The following is an 18,623-nucleotide window of genomic DNA, read 5'->3' as shown; positions in this document are numbered from 1 at the left end:
TGTACTCGAACATAGATGGGATCACAAGCAAGACAAGTGAACTAAGGGAAAGAGCACAAGAAGTTAACCCAGATGTAATCGGACTCACTGAAACAAAACTCTCTGGAATCATAACGAATGCCGTGTTTCCCCAGGAGTATACAGTAATAAGGAAAGAGAGGGAAGGTAGAGGAGGAGGCGGAGTGGCCCTACTCATGAGAAGGGAATGGAGTTTTAAGGAGATGGCCATCCCGGGCTGTGAGGAGTTCAGAGACTACATAGCAGGCACCATAACAATGGGAGGACCAAGAATAGTAGTAGCAGTAATATACAACCCTCCACCAAATGACAGGAGACCCAGTCAAGAGTATGAAAACAACAACAAGGCAGTTAACACTATAATTGAGAGGGCAGCCTCTGCTGCCTGTAGAAATAGATCCCACCTGCTCATCATGGGCGACTTCAATCACGGAAAGATTGACTGGGAGAACAAGGAACCGCATGGAGGCGAGGATACGTGGAGAGCCAAACTATTGGAGGTGGTGACAAGCAACTTTTTAACGCAGCATGTCGGAGAACCCACAAGGATGAGAGGCAATGACGAACCAGCGAGACTCGACCTAGTCTTCACTCTGAACGACTCCGACATAAGAGAAATCGGTTTTGAGGACCCAGTAGGAATGAGCGACCACAGTGTACTGGTGTTTGAGTACTTGATTGAAGAAGGGTTATTGAACTCGAGGAGGGATACCGAAACCAAAAGGTTAGCATACCGAAAGGGAAACTATGAGGGGATAAGAAAATTCCTAACAGATATAGCATGGGAAACAGAGCTCAGGGGAAAGACGGCCCAAGATATGATGGATTACATCACGCAGAAGTGCAAGGACGCAGCAAACAAGTTTGTCCCAGTCCAAAAGGAAAACAGAGAAATGAAGATGAGAAACCCATGGTTTAATCAAAGATGTAGGCTAGCTAAGCAGCAAAGTAAAAGGGCATGGAGAAACTATAGGAATAACAGGACACTGGAGAGCAGAGAAAGATACCAGAATGCCAGGAATGAATATGTCAGGATGAGAAGAGAGGCAGAAAGACAATACGAAAATGACATCGCAAGCAAGGCAAAGACTCAGCCTAAATTGTTGCATAGCCACATTAGGAGAAAAACAACAGTAAAGGAACAGGTTATGAGATTAAGGATAGGGGCGGAAGGATTCACTACAAATGACAAGGAAGTGTGTGAGGAATTGAATAAGAAATTCCAGGAGGTCTTCACCTTAGAACAAGGAGAAATTCCAGAGGTAAGTGAGGGAATAGCTAACCAGGAACCACTGGAAGAGTTTGAGATTACCAGTGGGGAAGTAAGGAAGTGTTTAGTAGAGTTGGACGTGACGAAGGCTATAGGCCCAGATGGAATCTCCCCTTGGGTTCTAAAGGAAGGAGCAAGAGAACTGAGCCTACCACTCTCCATAGTGTATAACAAATCACTGGCAACAGGGGAACTGCCAGATATTTGGAAAGCAGCTAACGTAGTCCCGATATACAAGAAAGGGGATAGACAGGAGGCACTGAACTACAGGCCAGTGTCCCTAACCTGCATACCATGCAAGCTGATGGAGAAGATTGTGCGAAAAAAACTAGTGGAGCATCTGGAGCGAAGGAACTTTGTAACACAGCATCAACATGGGTTCAGGGATGGCAGGTCCTGCCTCACAGGGTTACTTGAATTCTACGACCAGGCAACAAAAATAAGGCAAGAAAGAGAAGGGTGGGCAGACTGCATATTTTTGGATTGTCAGAAAGCCTTTGATACAGTGCCACACAAGAGGCTAGTGCGAAAGTTGGAGATGCAGGCTGGAGTGAGAGGGAAGGTACTCCGGTGGATAGAGGAATACCTAAGCAACAGGAGACAACGAGTCTGTGTGAGGGGTGAGGTCTCAGATTGGCGAGACGTCACAAGTGGAGTCCCGCAGGGGTCAGTCCTTGGACCTATACTGTTTCTGGTATATGTAAATGATCTCCCAGAGGGTATAGATTCGTTCCTCTCAATGTTTGCCGACGATGCAAAAATTATGAGGAGGATTGAAACAGAGGATGATAGTAGGAGGCTACAAGATGACCTGGATAGACTGAGTGAATGGTCCAACAAATGGCTGTTGAAGTTCAACCCGAGTAAATGCAAAGTAATGAAACTAGGCAGTGGAAACAGGAGGCCAGGCACAGGATACAGAATAGGAGATGAAGTACTTAATGAAACAGACAGAGAGAAAGATCTAGGAGTTGATATCACACCAAACCTGTCTCCTGAAGCCCACATAAAGAGAATAACGTCTGCGGCATATGCGAGGCTGGCTAACATCAGAACGGCGTTCAGGAACCTGTGTAAGGAATCATTCAGAATCTTGTACACCACATATGTAAGACCAATCCTGGAGTATGCGGCCCCAGCATGGAGCCCGTACCTTGTCAAGCACAAGACGAAGCTGGAAAAAGTCCAAAGGTATGCTACTAGACTAGTCCCAGAACTAAGAGGCATGAGTTATGAGGAAAGGCTGCGGGAAATGCACCTCACGACACTGGAAGACAGAAGAGTAAGGGGGGACATGATCACAACCTACAAAATCCTCAGGGGAATCGACCGGGTAAACAAGGATGAACTTTTCAACACTGGTGGGACGCGAACAAGGGGACACAGGTGGAAGCTGAGTACCCAAATGAGCCACAGAGACGTTAGAAAGAACTTTTTCAGTGTCAGAGTAGTTAGCAAATGGAATGCATTAGGAAGTGATGTGGTGGAGGCTGACTCCATTCACAGTTTCAAATGTAGATATGATAGAGCCCAATAGGCTCAGGAATCTGTACACCAGTTGATTGACGGTTGAGAGGCGGGACCAAAGAGCCAGAGCTCAACCCCCGCAAGCACAATTAGGTGAGTACAATTAGGTGAGTACACACACACACACACACACACACACACACACACACACACACACACACACACACACACACATGAAATTAAGGTTAGGGGCAGAAGGATTCACTACAAACGACAAGGAAGTGTGTGAGGAACTGAATAAGAAATTCCAGGAGGTCTTCACCTTGGGGCAAGGAGAAATCCCAGAGATAAGAGAGGGAATAGCTAACCAGGAACCACTGGAAGAGTTTGAGATTACCAGCGGGGAAGTAAGGAAGTGTTTACTAGAATTGGATGTGACAAAGGCTATAGGTCCAGATGGAATCTCCCCTTGGATACTAAAGGAAGGAGCAGAAGAACTGTGCCTCCCGCTCTCCATGGTGTATAACAAATCACTGGCAACAGGGGAACTGCCAGAAATTTGGAAAGCAGCTAACGTAGTCCCGATATACAAGAAAGGGGATAGACAGGAGGCACTGAATTACAGACCAGTGTCCCTAACCTGCATACCATGCAAGTTGATGGAGAAGATTGTGCGAAGAAAGCTAGTGGAACATCTGGAGCGAAAGAACTTTGTAACACAGCATCAACATGGATTCAGGAATGGCAGGTCCTGCCTCACAGGGTTACTTGAATTCTACGACCAGGCAACAAAAATAAGGCAAGAAAGAGAAGGGTGCGCAGACTGCATATTTTTGGATTGTCAGAAAGCCTTTGACACAGTGCCACACAAGAGGCTAGTGAAAAAACTGGAGATGCAGGCTGGAGTGAAAGGGAAGGTACTCCGTTGGATACAGGAATACCTAAGTAACAGGAGACAACGAGTCAGTGTGAGGGGTGAGGTCTCAGATTGGCGAGACGTTACGAATGGAGTACCGCAGGGGTCAGTCCTTGGACCTATACTGTTTCTGATATATGTTTATGATCTTCCAGAGGGTATAGAATCGTTTCTCTCAATGTTTGCCGATGATGCAAAAATTATGAGGAGGATTGAAACTGAGGACGATAGTAGGAGGCTACAAGATGACCTAGACAGACTGAGTGAATGGTCCAACAAATGGCTGTTGAAGTTCAACCCGAGTAAATGAAAAGTAATGAAACTAGGTGGTGGAAATAGGAGGCCAAACACAGGATACAGAATAGGAGATGAAGTACTTAATGAAACGAACAGAGAGAAAGATCTAGGAGTTGATATCACACCAAACCTGTCTCCTGAAGCCCACATAAAAAGAATAACGTCTGCGGCATATGCGAGGCTGGCTAACATCAGAACAGCGTTCAGGAACCTGTGTAAGGAATCATTCAGAATCTTGTACACCACATATGTAAGACCAATCCTGGAGTATGCGGCCCCAGCATGGAGCCCGTACCTTGTCAAGCACAAGACGAAGCTGGAAAAAGTCCAAAGTTATGCCACTAGACTAGTCCCAGAACTAAGAGGCATGAGTTACGAGGAAAGGCTGCGGGAAATGCACCTTACGACACTGGAAGACAGAAGAGTAAGGGGAGACATGATCACAACCTACAAAATCCTCAGAGGAATCGACCGGGTAAACAAGGATAAACTATTCAACACTGGTGGTACACGAACAAGGGGACACAGGTGGAAACTGAGTACTCACATGAGCCACAGAGACGTTAGAAGGAACTTTTTCAGTGTCAGAGTAGTTAACGGATGGAATGCATTAGGCAGTGATGTGGTGGAGGCTGACTCCATACACAGTTTTAAATGTAGATATGATAGAGCCCAGTAGGCTCAGGAATCTGTACACCAGTTGATTGACAGTTGAGAGGCGGGATCAAAGAGCCAAAGCTCAACCCCCGCAAACACAACTAGGTGAGTACAACTGGGTGAGTACACACACACACACACACACACACACACACACACACACACACACACACACACACACACACACACAAGAACTCAATAAAAGGTTCCAGGAGGTCTTTACAATAGAACAGGGAGATGTCACGGCGCTAGAAGAGGTGGCAGCAAACCAGGTGACCTTGGATAGGTTCGAAATTACAAGAGATGAGGTCAAGAAGCACCTATTGGAGCTGGATGTGAGAAAAGCTGTTGGGCCAGACGGAATCTCGCCATGGGTTTTGAAAGAGTGTGCAGGAGCACTTTGCTTACCACTCTCCATAATGTATAGTAGGTCACTGGAAACGGGAGACCTACCACAAATATGGAAGACTGCTAATGTAGTACAAATATACGAAAAGGGTGACAGACAAGAGGCACTGAACTACAGGCCAGTGTCCTTAACTTGTATACCGTGCAAGGTGATGGAGAAGATTGTGAGAAAAAACCTAGTAACACATCTGGAGAGAAGAGACTTCGTGACAACCCATCAACAAGGGTTCAGGGAGGGAAAATCTTGCCTTACAGGCTTGATAGAATTCTACGATCAGGTGACAAAGATTAAGCAAGAAAGAGAAGGGTGGGCGCACTGCATTTTTTTGGACTGTCGGAAAGCCTTTGACACAGTACCCCATAAAAGGTTGATGCATAAGCTGGAGAAACAGGCAGGAGTAACTGGTAGGGCGCTCCAGTGGATAAGGGAGTACCTAAGCAATAGGAAGCAGAGAGTTACAGTGAGGGGTGAGACCTCAGACTGGCGTGAAGTCACCAGTGGAGTCCCACAGGGCTCTGTACTTGAACCTATCCTGTTTCTGATATACGTAAATGATCTCCCAAAGGGTATAGACTCATTCCTCTCAATGTTTGCTGACGACGCCAAAATTATGAGAAGGATTAAGACAAAGGAGGACAGCTTGAGGCTTCAAGAAGACCTGGACAAGCTGCAGGAATGGTCGAACAAATGGCTGTTAGAGTTTAACCCAAGCAAATGTAATGTAATGAAGATGGGGGTAGGAAGCAGGAGACCAGATACAAGGAACCATTTGGGAGAAGAAATACTTCAAGAGTCAGAGAGAGAGAAAGACCTGGGGGTTGATATCACGCCAGACCTGTCCCCTGAGGCTCATATCAAGAGGATAACATCAGCAGCATATGCCAAGTTGGCTAACATAAGAACGGCCTTTAGAAACTTGTGTAAGGAATTTTTCAGAACATTATATACCACATGTCAGACCAATCCTGGAGTATGCGGCTCCAGCATGGAGTCCATATCTAGTCAAGCATAAGACTAAACTGGAAAAGGTTCAAAGGTTTGCCACCAGACTAGTACCCGAGCTGAGAGGTATGAGCTACGAGGAGAGACTACGGGAATTAAACCTCACTTCGCTGGAAGACAGAGGAGTAAGGGGGAAATGATCACCACATTCAAGATTCTCAAGGGAATCGACAGGGTAGATAAAGACAGGCTATTTAACACAAGGGGCACACGCACAAGGGGACACAGGTGGAAACTGAGTGCCCAAATGAGCCACAGAGATATTAGAAAGAACTTTTTTAGTGTCCGAGTGGTTGACAAATGGAATGCATTAGGAAGTGATGTGTTGGAGGCTGACTCCATACACAGTTTCAAGTGTAGATATGATAGAGCCCAATAGGCTCAGGAATCTGTACACCTGTTGATTGACGGTTGAGAGGCGGGACCAAAGAGCCAGAGCTCAACCCCCGCAAACACAACTAGGTGAGTACAACTAGGTGAGTACACACACACACACACACACACACACACACACACACACACACACACGCACGCACACACACACACACACACACACACACACACACACACACACACACACACACACACACACACACACACACACACACACACACACACACACACACACACACAAAGTTGAGAGACGGCCCGAAAGAGCAGAGCTCAACCCCCGCAAGCACAACTAGATGAATACACACACACACATAGTGTTGATATGATAGAGCCCAGTAGGCTCAGGACCCTGTACACCAGTTGAATGACAGTTGAGAGGCGGGACCAAAGAGCCAGAGCTCTACCCCAGCAAGAACAAATAGGTGAGTACTTGCAGACAGCAATTCGGATTCACAGTTTATGGATCCACTTTCGATTCCTAGCTGAGACAGACAATAATGACCAAAATTTAATTCACCGGATGCCTTTGCTCACCTAAATAATTACACACCAAATACTAACTACTAACAAATATGATGGCGAGATCAAAGAGCCAAAGCTAAACCCTCACAAGCACAACTAGGTGAGCACACTATGTTTTAGCACACCATTGCTGGACTGGGTTCGAGCCCAGCAGCGCCTGGAGGAAGGAGTCATACTGTAACCTGCTTCAGGAATATCCAATTACCTAAGTATTGGGAGCAGGTTGAGGGCTGTAAGTGGTGTCCCAGGTTACATCAAGGTATAGGGAAGTTGAAAAGTAAATAAGACACAAGAAATAAGTGAAAGTGAGTGAAATTTCTGTATTGGAAAAGTTTATACTCCAAAACAAAAGATCGTCAATAACAAAGATGGCCGCCTCGACAGGAGAGTTAAGTACACCAGCAGATGAATGATTCGAAGGATTCTCAGCACAAAACATAGGGATAGGAGGTTTTCTTGGCAAGTTAAAGAAATTGAGGACAGGCTAAAGGAGTGCGAAGAAAAGATCCTTAAATTAGAACAAGAAAAGGAAGCTTTCGGGGATGAGGTTTGCACTTTAAAAGGAAACATTCTTAAGTAAACTAGGAAAATTATCCCCTTAACAGACAGGAGGATCAAATCAAGGAACTAGTGCAGGAATATGATGTATAGAAAGTGAAGAGTGATGAATTTAAACAAATTAATAAGAAAATAGACTCATATGGTGAACAACTCCAAGGAACCCAGATGATTAACATGGAGTTAGGTAAGGATATGCAAAGATAAACTCTATTGACAACTCACATAGTGGAGGTTAATAAAGAACACGAAAAGTACAAAGCGGAAATTAAAGAGACATTTGCAGAAGTTGTAAAAGAGAAAGAGACGATCAAAAAAGTGTGTTTGGAAGTCAAAACCAGGAATGACCAACAAGAAGTAGAAATTAGACAAGCAAATAGGAAAGAACTGGTAACCAACAGTAAATTAGTACAAAACACTGCAGCTAAATCCATAATTAGAAAAGGAAATATCGTCTAGGCTGGACAGAGAAACAAAAGAGATAAAAATTATTGACAAAATAGTAGGTTTAGGAGATGTGGGGAAAATCTCCTAGCAGAAATTTATTTATTCATTTATTAATTATTTATTAATTATTTTTATTTAATTATATATAGTTTGTTTATTAATGATTTTTTTCTAGTTAAAGAAGACTGTATATTCATAGTCGTCCTGCTAGGAACTTCCCATCACAAATTGGGGGTTTATTTAATCGAAATTAATCGATTGGCCCAAATTTGCTAAAATGGTTACTCTACTATTTCAATTTGGTTAATTATAATACTGATTACAGCTTAGCTGTTATATTGAATGTGAGCTGGTAATAAGCAATGGACACGTCTCCATCATGTAAGCTCAAACTCGTGGATCAGGCTTTAATGGCGACATTATACGCCTCGTGTTGCACCAGGGAATGTGTTGAAATTTCTCCTGCCCCTTGGAATTCACCAGTCAAATAGATACAGAGTAGTAAACTGCAACCAATACATGAAGCATATGAACAAATCCACAATGGCCGTGACGAGGATTCGAACCTGCGTCCGAGAGCATCCCAGACGCTGCCTTAATTGACTTAATCGACATGAAGCATATATGAGGGGTGGGATATTGTGAATTATTAAATAAGCCTACCTGTTACTAGTGGCTAGCCCCATATTATAACCAATTAACTTTAAACATATACAAAAATAGCCAACTATGATATATTTGTTGGAAATTTCCAACACATATTTGCTAATACTACTAACCAGTAGAGTAGTGAAATTAACATTATTTAGTTAAGGTGTATTTATGCCAAAACGTTCCCAGTATTCATGGTCGTGGTGTCGCGTCAGCCATCTGCCACAGGGAATATTTTCCACTTATTAATAGATCGAGTAAAATCCAGCCACATTTACCTTCCTTTATTAAGGATAATCATTTATTAATACGTTTACCTTTAGTTAATATAAGTTCAATTATGGGAAACAGTTTATTCAGCTACGATTAGCGGCCACAGTGAATGAAATGATAAGCCAAAATTTCCACTTTAAATCTTTCTCGTTTATTAAACGTAGTCTAAATTAATTGACATGTACTACAAGAAAAAATGTTACCACATAATACATTTATTTATCACGTAAATATTCGTCAAATCCATTTCCTTCCATATTGAAGGAAATATTGTGCATGAACAAATGGTGAACCCGGTGCTTGGAGATGCCGCAAAGGACCGTCTACTAGAACTTACCAGATTCTCTAACATGTTTTTGGCTGGCGGCATCCCCGAGGACCTCAGGATTGGCTTTTATGGAGCAGCACTCTGTGCTCTAAAGAAGAAGGATAGGGGAATCAGGCCCATTGCCGTTGGCAACACCCTCCGAAGCCTCGTTTTTAAGGTTGCAGTGAGATCTATCAGCCAGGAAGCAGCCACCTTTCTGAAACCTAATCAGCTCGGGTTGGGATCCCCCTAGGCTGTGAAGCTGCAGCACGGGCTTACATTGCTGATCTCCCGGCCCAGAAGGTACTAGTAAAGCTTGACTTTAAAAATGACTTCAATCAAGTCAGAAGAGACGCTGTCCTCAGGGCTGTACATAACCATTTCCGTCCCCTTTACCCATTCATCCGATCGTGCTACAGAGGGGACTCTAAGCTTATTTTTTAGGAAGCATGAAATAGACTCCTGTGAAGGTGTCCATCAAGGTGATCCCTTTAACGCCGCTCCTTTTCTGCTTTACTAACAATGAGATCTCTGATAGTCTGACAAGCGAGCTAAACATCTGGTATCTGGATGATGGCACTCTTGCCTGAACCCCGGATACCATTTTGGAGGATAAAAGGAAAATCTAGGAGCAAGGAGCAGCCCTGGGCCTCATTCTCAATGCATCCAAATTTGAAATAGTCTCCCGCAACCCAGACATCACTGGCCAAATAAAAAATGTTCTTCCAGACATTCTCGTTGTCGAGTCACCTGACTGCACTCTCCTGGGTGCCCCCATTGGCCCACGAGCAATCGAGGAGGTCTTGGATGCAAAAATCACTGATCTAAAGAGAATGCTGGACAGAACTGACAAGATTGATGCTCTCTTCCTCCTCACAAGATGCCTGTCTCTCCCTAAGTTGACCTACTTTCTGAGATGTTCTCCATCCTACAGCAACCCTAAATTAAATGTGTATGATGGACATGGACCTCAGGTGTCTTCTGAGGTCCATGCTGGTGAAAGTCCTGAACCTGCCATTGGACGAGGCTCTTATCCCTGTGGCCCGTGTTCCCCGCAGTAAGTCAACAAATTCCTTCGGAGACTTCAGGCTGAAGGTGCAAGGGACATAAGGAGTCAGCAAGCCGTTGAGTCGCTTCACCAGTCTGTACGTGGGTGTGGGTATCTGGCTAATGATTGGCCGAAGTGGGTTTCCAGGCTTATGTGTCTTGACATTTCCATATGCGTATCCAGGCTTATATTCCCCAATAATCTTTGGCAGGTGGAGTCCGGATTTCTTGGCGTTCACAGTTTCGATCAATTTGTTGACCTTTGCCTTCAATTCGGCTGTAGTGTCCTTCGTTACTCTTTGGAATTTAGTTTGGTCAGAGAGAATGAGGTTCATTTTCGCCAGATATTCGTCTTTTTTAAGAATGACGTATATTGGCGACTTGTCACCTCTTCTGACGACTATCTCCTTGTTCTCACGAAGGCTCTTAGCTGCCGCTTTGAGCTTGGGGGACAGTATGGTGCTTCTGTAATTGCCTTGATTCTTTCCTCCTTCCGCAATAAGTTCTGCTTGTAAGGTGTCTTTGGTGGTGACCATCTTTTGTGTCTTGAGGTCGAATATGTCGTCCAACAGGATCTCCAACTCCACTTTCCGGGCCATCTCACTTGGTCTGGAATTCCAAAGGAATTCCAAAGTCTCCAAAGGAATTTGTTGACTTACTGCGGGGAACACAGGCCACAGGGATAACAGCCTCGTTGGACGTAGAATCTCTGTTTACCAACGTACCTGTGGATGAAACAATCGGGATGATAGTTGACAGAGTGTATCGTGATCCGGCCTGTACTCCTCTTGACATACCAGAATACATTCTAAGGAAACTACTCCAAGCTTGTACTAAAGAGGCACCCTTCTTGAGCCCGGATGGGCAAATGTATAAGCAAGTAGATGGGGTCGCAATGGGTTCTCCCCTAGGTGTCCTGTTTGCGAACTTCTACATGGGTACCATCGAACAAAAGGTCTTAGTCCTTTTAGCTACCATTTTCCCCTCACCCGACTCCTTGGCCTCCCAACCATTCCCCCACTTCACTGTCTCCTCGTTCTCCCCCACCATTCCCCACTCCAAGATCCTCTCTTCCTTTCCACCATGCCCCACTCCCCTTTCCCTTTGTCCTCACCACCATGCCCCACACCCCAGTCCCTTTGTCCTCCCCACCATTTTCCATTCCCCTATCCCCTCATCCCAACCATCCCAAACTCCCCTGTCCTCTCGTCCTTCCCCACCATTACCCCGTCCCTTGTTCCCTCGTCCTCTGCACCATCTATCACTTCCAACCCCTCATCATCCCCACCTTTCCCCACTCCCTCGTCCAATGCCTTCCCAAATGGTCTGATGTTCCCATCAGAAAATTGGGAACATCAAGTGATCTGATGTTCCCATCACTGAAATATAAGAAAAACAGTTACAAAATGAAATGAAAATATGAAAAAAATATAAAAATAAACTATTCTGATGAAATGAACGGTGTGGTAAACAACACAGCTCAATTCCAATGCAATTCACACAAAATATTTAAATCAAAATCAAAATAAATACAAATCTAGGAAAATTCAGTTTATCAATGCAATCAGAAACATTGAAATGGAATTGTAACATATCTAGTATAACATGTGTGTTGCTCTTACATGCAACAGATGGGGCTGTTTTTCAAGAAAAGCATAGTTTTACCTCTCACAGGTGTGGCATCTATACTTATACTTTCGAAATGAATGGTATGGTAAACAACACAGCTCAATTCCTACACAATGTCACACAAAATAATTCACTAAAAAAAAAAAAAATTGAAATCTATGAAAATAAAATTTATCAATGCAATCGGAAACATTGAAATTGAATTCGTGATATATTTAGTATTGCGTGCATGGTGCCATTATGTGCACCAGAAAGCTGTTTCCCAAAAACACATGTTTTAACTTATCACAGGGGTGTCATCTATATAGTAGGTATATAAAAAAGACGCGCCTGTTCAAATGCAAGCTTATGTCAAAATTTCAAGGCAATTGGTGATGAGCTTTCGGATATTACAGCGTGTGTTGCCCTTACATCCAACAGATGGCGCTGTTTTAAAAAAAACAAACATTTTTTTTCCTGTCACAGGTATGGCATGTATATAGTAGATATATAAAAAGACGCGCCTATTCGAATGCAACGTTGAGTCAAAATTTCAAAGCAATCGGTAAAGAGGTTTCGAAGATTTCCTTCACATGAGAAAAGTAGTTTTTTCCAGAAAAAGCAAGTTTTTTTTTACCGTCACAGACGTGACATCTACATAGTATGTATATAACAACCTGCTAGCATGCGAATGGAACGTTGTTTGAAAATTTCAAAGCACTTGGTGAAGTACTTTCGGAGATTAGCGATTTTGAACAAACGAACATTTCTATTTTTTTATATACTAGCAGTACCCGGCCACGCGTTGCTGTTGCTCAGCAACGCGTGTGCGTTGCTGACCCACAGCAACCTTCCCTCTCCCCCAGTTTTCCCCACAATTCCCCCCCTCACCCGTCTACTCGCCCTCTCAACTATTCCCCGCTCCACCGTCCCCTCGTCCTCCCCACCATTCCCCACTCACTCATCCCCTCTTCCTTCCCACCATGCCCCACTCCCTTGTCCCCTTGTTCTCCCCACCATTCTCCCTTCCCCTATCCCCCTCGTCCCCACCATCCCAAACTCCCCTGTCCTCTCGTCCATCCCCACCATTAACCCCCCCCACTCCCTAGTCCCCTCGTCCTTCGCAGCATCTCTCACTTCCGTCCCCTCGTCATCCCCACCATTCCCCAATTCCTCGTCCGATGCCTTCCCAAATGGTCTCAGATCAAGTGATCCGATGTTCCCATCACTGAAATATTAGAAAAAAAACAGTTAAAAAATTAAATGAAAATATGGAAAAGTAAAAAAAATAAACTATACTCACAAAATGACTGGTATGGTAAACAACACAGCTCAATGCCAACGTAATTCACACAAAATAATTAAATCTAAATGAAAATAAATCAAAATCTATGAAAATTTAATTTATCAATGCAATCAGAAACATTGAAATGGAATTGTAACAAATTTAGTACAGCATGTGTGTATTCCTCTTACATGCAACAGATGACGCGGTTTTTCAAGAAAAGCATAGTTTTGCCTGTAACAGGTGTGGCATCTATACTTATACTTACGAGATGGTAAACAACACAGCTCAATTCCAACACAATGTCAAAGAAAATACTTCAATAAAAATTAAATTTATCAAAATCAATGAAAATAAAATTTATCAATGCAATTGGAAACATTAAATAGAATTCGTGAGATATTTAGTATAGCGTGCATGTTGCTATTATGTGCAACAGATGGCGTTGTTTTTCAAAAACGCATGTTTTTTCCTGTCACTGAGATGGCATCTATATAGTAGGTATATAAAAAGACGCGCATATTCGAATGGAATTTTGTTTCAGAATTTAAAGGCAATCGGTGAAGAACTTTAGGAGATTACAGCGAGTGTTGCTTTTACATCCAACAGATGGCGATGTTTAAAAAAAAAAACATGTTTTCTCCGGTCACAGGCAAGGCATGTATATAGTTGGTATATAGAAGCATGCGCCTATTCGAATGCAACGTCGTGTAAATTTCAAAGCAATCGGTAAAGAGGTTTCGAAGATTTCTCTCACATGAAAAACACTTGAAAAGCACAGTTTTTAAAAAACATGTTTTTTTTCCGTCACAGACATGACATCAATATAATACGCACGTGAAAACCTGCTCGGATGCGATTGGAACATTGTGTGAAAATTTCAAAGCAATCGGTGAAGAACTTTCGGAGATTAGCGATTTTGAACAAACGAACATTTCCATTTTTTTAATATTGACTTGCTGTACCCGCCACGCGTTGCTGTGACTCAGTCTTGTTAAATGGATAAGAAAGAAAAGAGAAAGCGCACGTTTCAAATATGTTTAATTTCACCATGCTTGTGGGTTTTCAATATTTTTGTTGTTCCATTGTCTGTGGAGATGTAGAGATCGTCTGGTTTGCCGACTCTTGAACACGCAACATATAATTGTCCATGTGAAAAGCAATCCTGTCTAGATATAAAGTGACCAATTCTGAAGATTGGGCCTGAGCTTTGTTGATAGTGATTGGAAACGTCAATCGAATTGGAAATTACAATATCTTAAATTGAAATGGCATATCTGTTGGAATCATAGGAATGCGAGGAATGAGGACATCACCATTGAATGGTCCTGTCAAGATTGTTGCTTCTACGACGTTGCTGATTAATTTTTTTACTGCAAGGCGCATAGCGTTGCAAAGCTTTAGCTGACTGATATTTCCCAACATGATAATTGGCAAGCTGATTTTCAATTGCCGTACGTGTGATGGTATCCTTAGCAGATCGAGTGAATTAAAAAATTCTGTTGGATAACTAACCGCTTCATCTGCTTTTTCAACAGTGCCGACGGACTTGTATCGAGGAATTACAGGTAATGTTTGCCTGAAATCTCCTGCAAGTAATATTAATGCGTTCCCAAATGGTCTGATATTTCAACGCAAATCTTGCAATGACCGATCAAGAGCCTCGAGCGATTTTTTGTGGGCCACTGTGCATTCAACCCAAACAATAAGTTTACATTTCTGCAATACTTTTCCCATGCCGGATGCTTTGGAAATGTTGCACGTGGGAATTTCAATGAATTGCCTGTTCAAAGGCAATTTTAAGTCCGAAGTAGCAGTTCTTCCACCTGGTAAGAAAGTCGCAGCTATTCCGGACGATGTAAGAGATAAGATTATACCATTTCGGGATCTAAATACTGCCAGAATCAATCTAATTAGGAAGGATTTACAGTTCCTCCTGGCGCATCTAAGAAGATTTCTCTAAACCCGTTATTGACAGTTTGAATTATTTGATTGTAGATGCCTTTTTGCTCAAGCGTTAGCTTAAGAATATTTGATTGCACATATGACAACAGATTACTCGTGTTGTAATTTTGTTTACGACGCAATTCTATATCGAAGGAAGCAGCAGCAGATCGATTCGGTGATTGCCTTTCCAATAGATTTAAAACTTTTTTCGCGATTTCTAAGCATAAATCTTCAATCATTATCAACGCTTCGTTGTAGATTTCTGCTGTGAAATCCATGTTCATATTTGAATTTTCCTTCGTATTCGACGGACAATATCTTCAGCCATGTGCGATTTATATTTTTCCGATAACTCTGTTGGAGATGAAGGAGAGTCGGTGGTCAATATGATTGCAAACAATGCACGAATTTGATTTGGACGTGATGTGTTGGACGCGTCATTAATGCATACATCCCAGTGTCGGTCGTTCTCCAATAAATTCAGAGTTTGACATGCATTACGGAAAGTGGCATGTGTTACGCTGTTGACAAATCTCAATGGCTGGAAAGACGTTGGACAGGGCACATTTACCAACAGCATGCGAAGAAAGAAACGTTCATCTTGATTGGGATGCACGGTGTACAGTCTGCCTATCGTAGTTTATTTGAATATGCCAGGTTGTTCGTCGACTCGTTCTCCTCGTTTGCGTCGTTCAAATGATTTTCTACTCGCATTCCATGTGTAATATGTAGGCCTTCTGAATACAGCAGTGTTTTCGCAAACGTGTCATTTTGACATAACGTGGAGAAAGCAGTTAACGTTGTAGCCGGTGGATTCATAGCTGTTTGTTGCACATTTGCAGCTGTGAAATAATCGTGTTGTCCATTTTCTTGTTTTCAACACAAAAAACAAAAAATACTAACGAAATATTTCAATTCAAACGCCGATCAATCGCTCACAGCTCAATTTCACCACCAATTGCACTGAAAAATAAGAAGAACAGCTAAAAAAAGAAATGAAAAACAATGAAAAAAGAAAGAAATAAGAAAGAAACGAAATAAATACCCACGAAATGAGCGGTATGGTAGACAACACAGCTCGATTCCAACGCAACCTCACACAAAATAATTAAATCAAAATGAAAATAAATAAAAATCTATGAAAATTAAATTTATCAATGCAATCGGTAACATTGAAATGGAATCGTAACATATTTTGTATATTATGTCTTGCTCTTACGTGCAACAGATGGCGCTGTTTTTCATAAAATTCATGTTTTACCTATCACCACAGGTGTAGCATCTAAATAGTAGGTATATAAAAAACATGCACGTATTCGAATGGAACGTTGTGTCAAAATTTAAAATGCAATCAGGGAAGTACTTTCGGAGATTACAGCATGTACAGCTTTGAACAGCTCTGACATCCTACAGTGGGCGCTGTTTAAAAACAAACAAACATGTTTTTACCTATCACAGGTGAGGCATGTATATAGTAAGTAAATAAAAACACTTGCCTATTCGAATGCAATGCTGTGTCAAAATTTCAAAGCAATCAGTACAGAGATTTCGAAGATTTCCCCTCACATGAAAAACATCCAAAAAACATAGCTTTTCAAAAAAGCATGTTTTTTCCCATCACAGACCTGTCATCTATATAGTATGTATATAACCTGCTCGGATGCGAAGGGAAGGTTGCCTGAAAATTTCGAGGCAATCGGTGAAGAACTTTCGAATATTAACGATTTTGAACAAACGAACATTTCCATTTTTATTTATATTCTAGCAGTACCCGGCCACGTTTTGCTGTGGCTCAGCACCGTATGTGCGTTGTTGAGCCACAGCAACCTTCCTGGTCCCCCAGGCCTTTCTACCATTCCCCCCCCCCCTCATCCGTCTCCTCGGTCTCCCAACCATTCCCCACTCCACCATCCCCTCATCCTTCCCACCATGCCCCACTCCACTGTCCCTTTGTCCTCCCCACCATTCTCCATTCCCCCATCCCCTCGTCCCCACCATCCCACACTCCCCAGTTCTCTCGTCCTTCCCCACTATTACCCTTCCCTTGTCCCCTCCCCTTTTCCCCTTCCCATCACTGAAGTATAAGAAAAACAAATAAAAAATAAAATGAAAAAAAAATAAAAAATAAAAAAAATAAACTATACTCACGAAATGACCCATATGGTAAACAACACAGCTCAATTCCAACACAATGTCACAAAATAATTCAATAAAAAATGAAATAAATCGAAATCTATGAAATAAAATTTATCAATGCAATCGGAAACATTGAAATGGAATTCGTGACATATTTAGTATAGCGTGAATATTGCTATTATGTGCAACATATGGCGCTGTTTTTCAAAACCTATCTATAGATAGGTTCTATAGGTTCTATACCTATAGATAAAAATCTATAGATATAGATGCCACCTCCCTGTTACAGGGGGTGGCATCTATATAGTAGGTGTATAAAAAGACGCCCCTATTCGAATACAATGTTGTCTCAAAATTTCAAAGCAATTGGTAAAGAACTTTCAGGGAGTACAGCGTGTGTGTTGTTCTTACGTCCAACATATGGTGCTGTTTTTTAAAAAAGCATGTTTTTTTGTCACAGGTGAGGCATGTATATAGTAGATATATAGAAAGACGCGCCTATTCGAATGCAACATTGTGTCAAAATTTCAAAGCAATCGGTAAAGAGGTTTCGAAGATTTCCCTCACACGAAAAACACATGAAAAACACAGTTTTTCAGAAAAAGCATGTATATTTTACTGTCCCACACTTTTCATCTATATAGTATGTATATAAAAACCTGGCTGGATGCAAATGGAACATTGTGTGAAAATTTCAAAGCAATCGGTGAAGAACTTTCATTGATTAGCGATTTTGAACAAATGAACATTTCCATTTTTATTTATATATATATATATATATATATATATATATATATATATATATATATATATATATATATATATATATATATATATATATATATATATATATATATATATGCATATACATATACATATATATATTTACATATGTAATATAATAAAAAGAGTCAGTAATACAAAACTTTAACAGAGTTGGGATTAACTTACGAAAAGTTGAGAGCTTTGGCAAGGTACACCATTAACTCCGTCATGGGCCCTCTGAACGCCACCTCTTTTCCCCCAGGAACCAAAGGATTAGATTTCAATATAATTTTATTAGCTGGGTTTCCCTCTGCTGCCACTAGCAAACGTGGCCTGGGATCGAATCTGTAAGAGAGTAAAAATTAGTTTCATTATTATTTCCCATAATTTTATCTATATTGTTTGAGTGAAAATAAGAATTTATCTGTAACTAGCTGTACCCGGCCACGCTTTGCTGTGGCTCAGCAACACCTGTGCGTTACTGAGCCACAGCATCCTTTCCTTGTCCCCCAATCCTCCCTTACCTTTCCCCCTCCCCGTCCCCTCGTTCTCCCAACCATTCTCCATTCCCCCTTCCCCCCTTCCCTTGTCCTCCCCACCATTCTCCATTCCCCCTTTCCCTTGTTCCCATCATCCCAAACTCCCCCG

The 18,623-nt window shown here is 42.1% G+C and overlaps 1 protein-coding gene across 1 annotated transcript in view; it reads right to left on the bottom strand.

The window, feature by feature from the left end:
- LOC123762003 (uncharacterized) overlaps positions 1–18,623 on the bottom strand; it is a 276,247-nt gene that overhangs the window by 198,750 nt on the left and 58,874 nt on the right. Inside the window, 1 exon segment of the mRNA XM_069335682.1 lies at positions 18,162–18,320. Coding sequence (XP_069191783.1) covers positions 18,162–18,320 — 159 coding nt within the window.

Source organism: Procambarus clarkii, chromosome 34, assembly GCF_040958095.1.
Source record: "Procambarus clarkii isolate CNS0578487 chromosome 34, FALCON_Pclarkii_2.0, whole genome shotgun sequence".
Lineage (NCBI taxonomy): Eukaryota > Metazoa > Arthropoda > Malacostraca > Decapoda > Cambaridae > Procambarus > Procambarus clarkii.
This window is presented reverse-complemented; position numbering and strand designations above follow the sequence as displayed.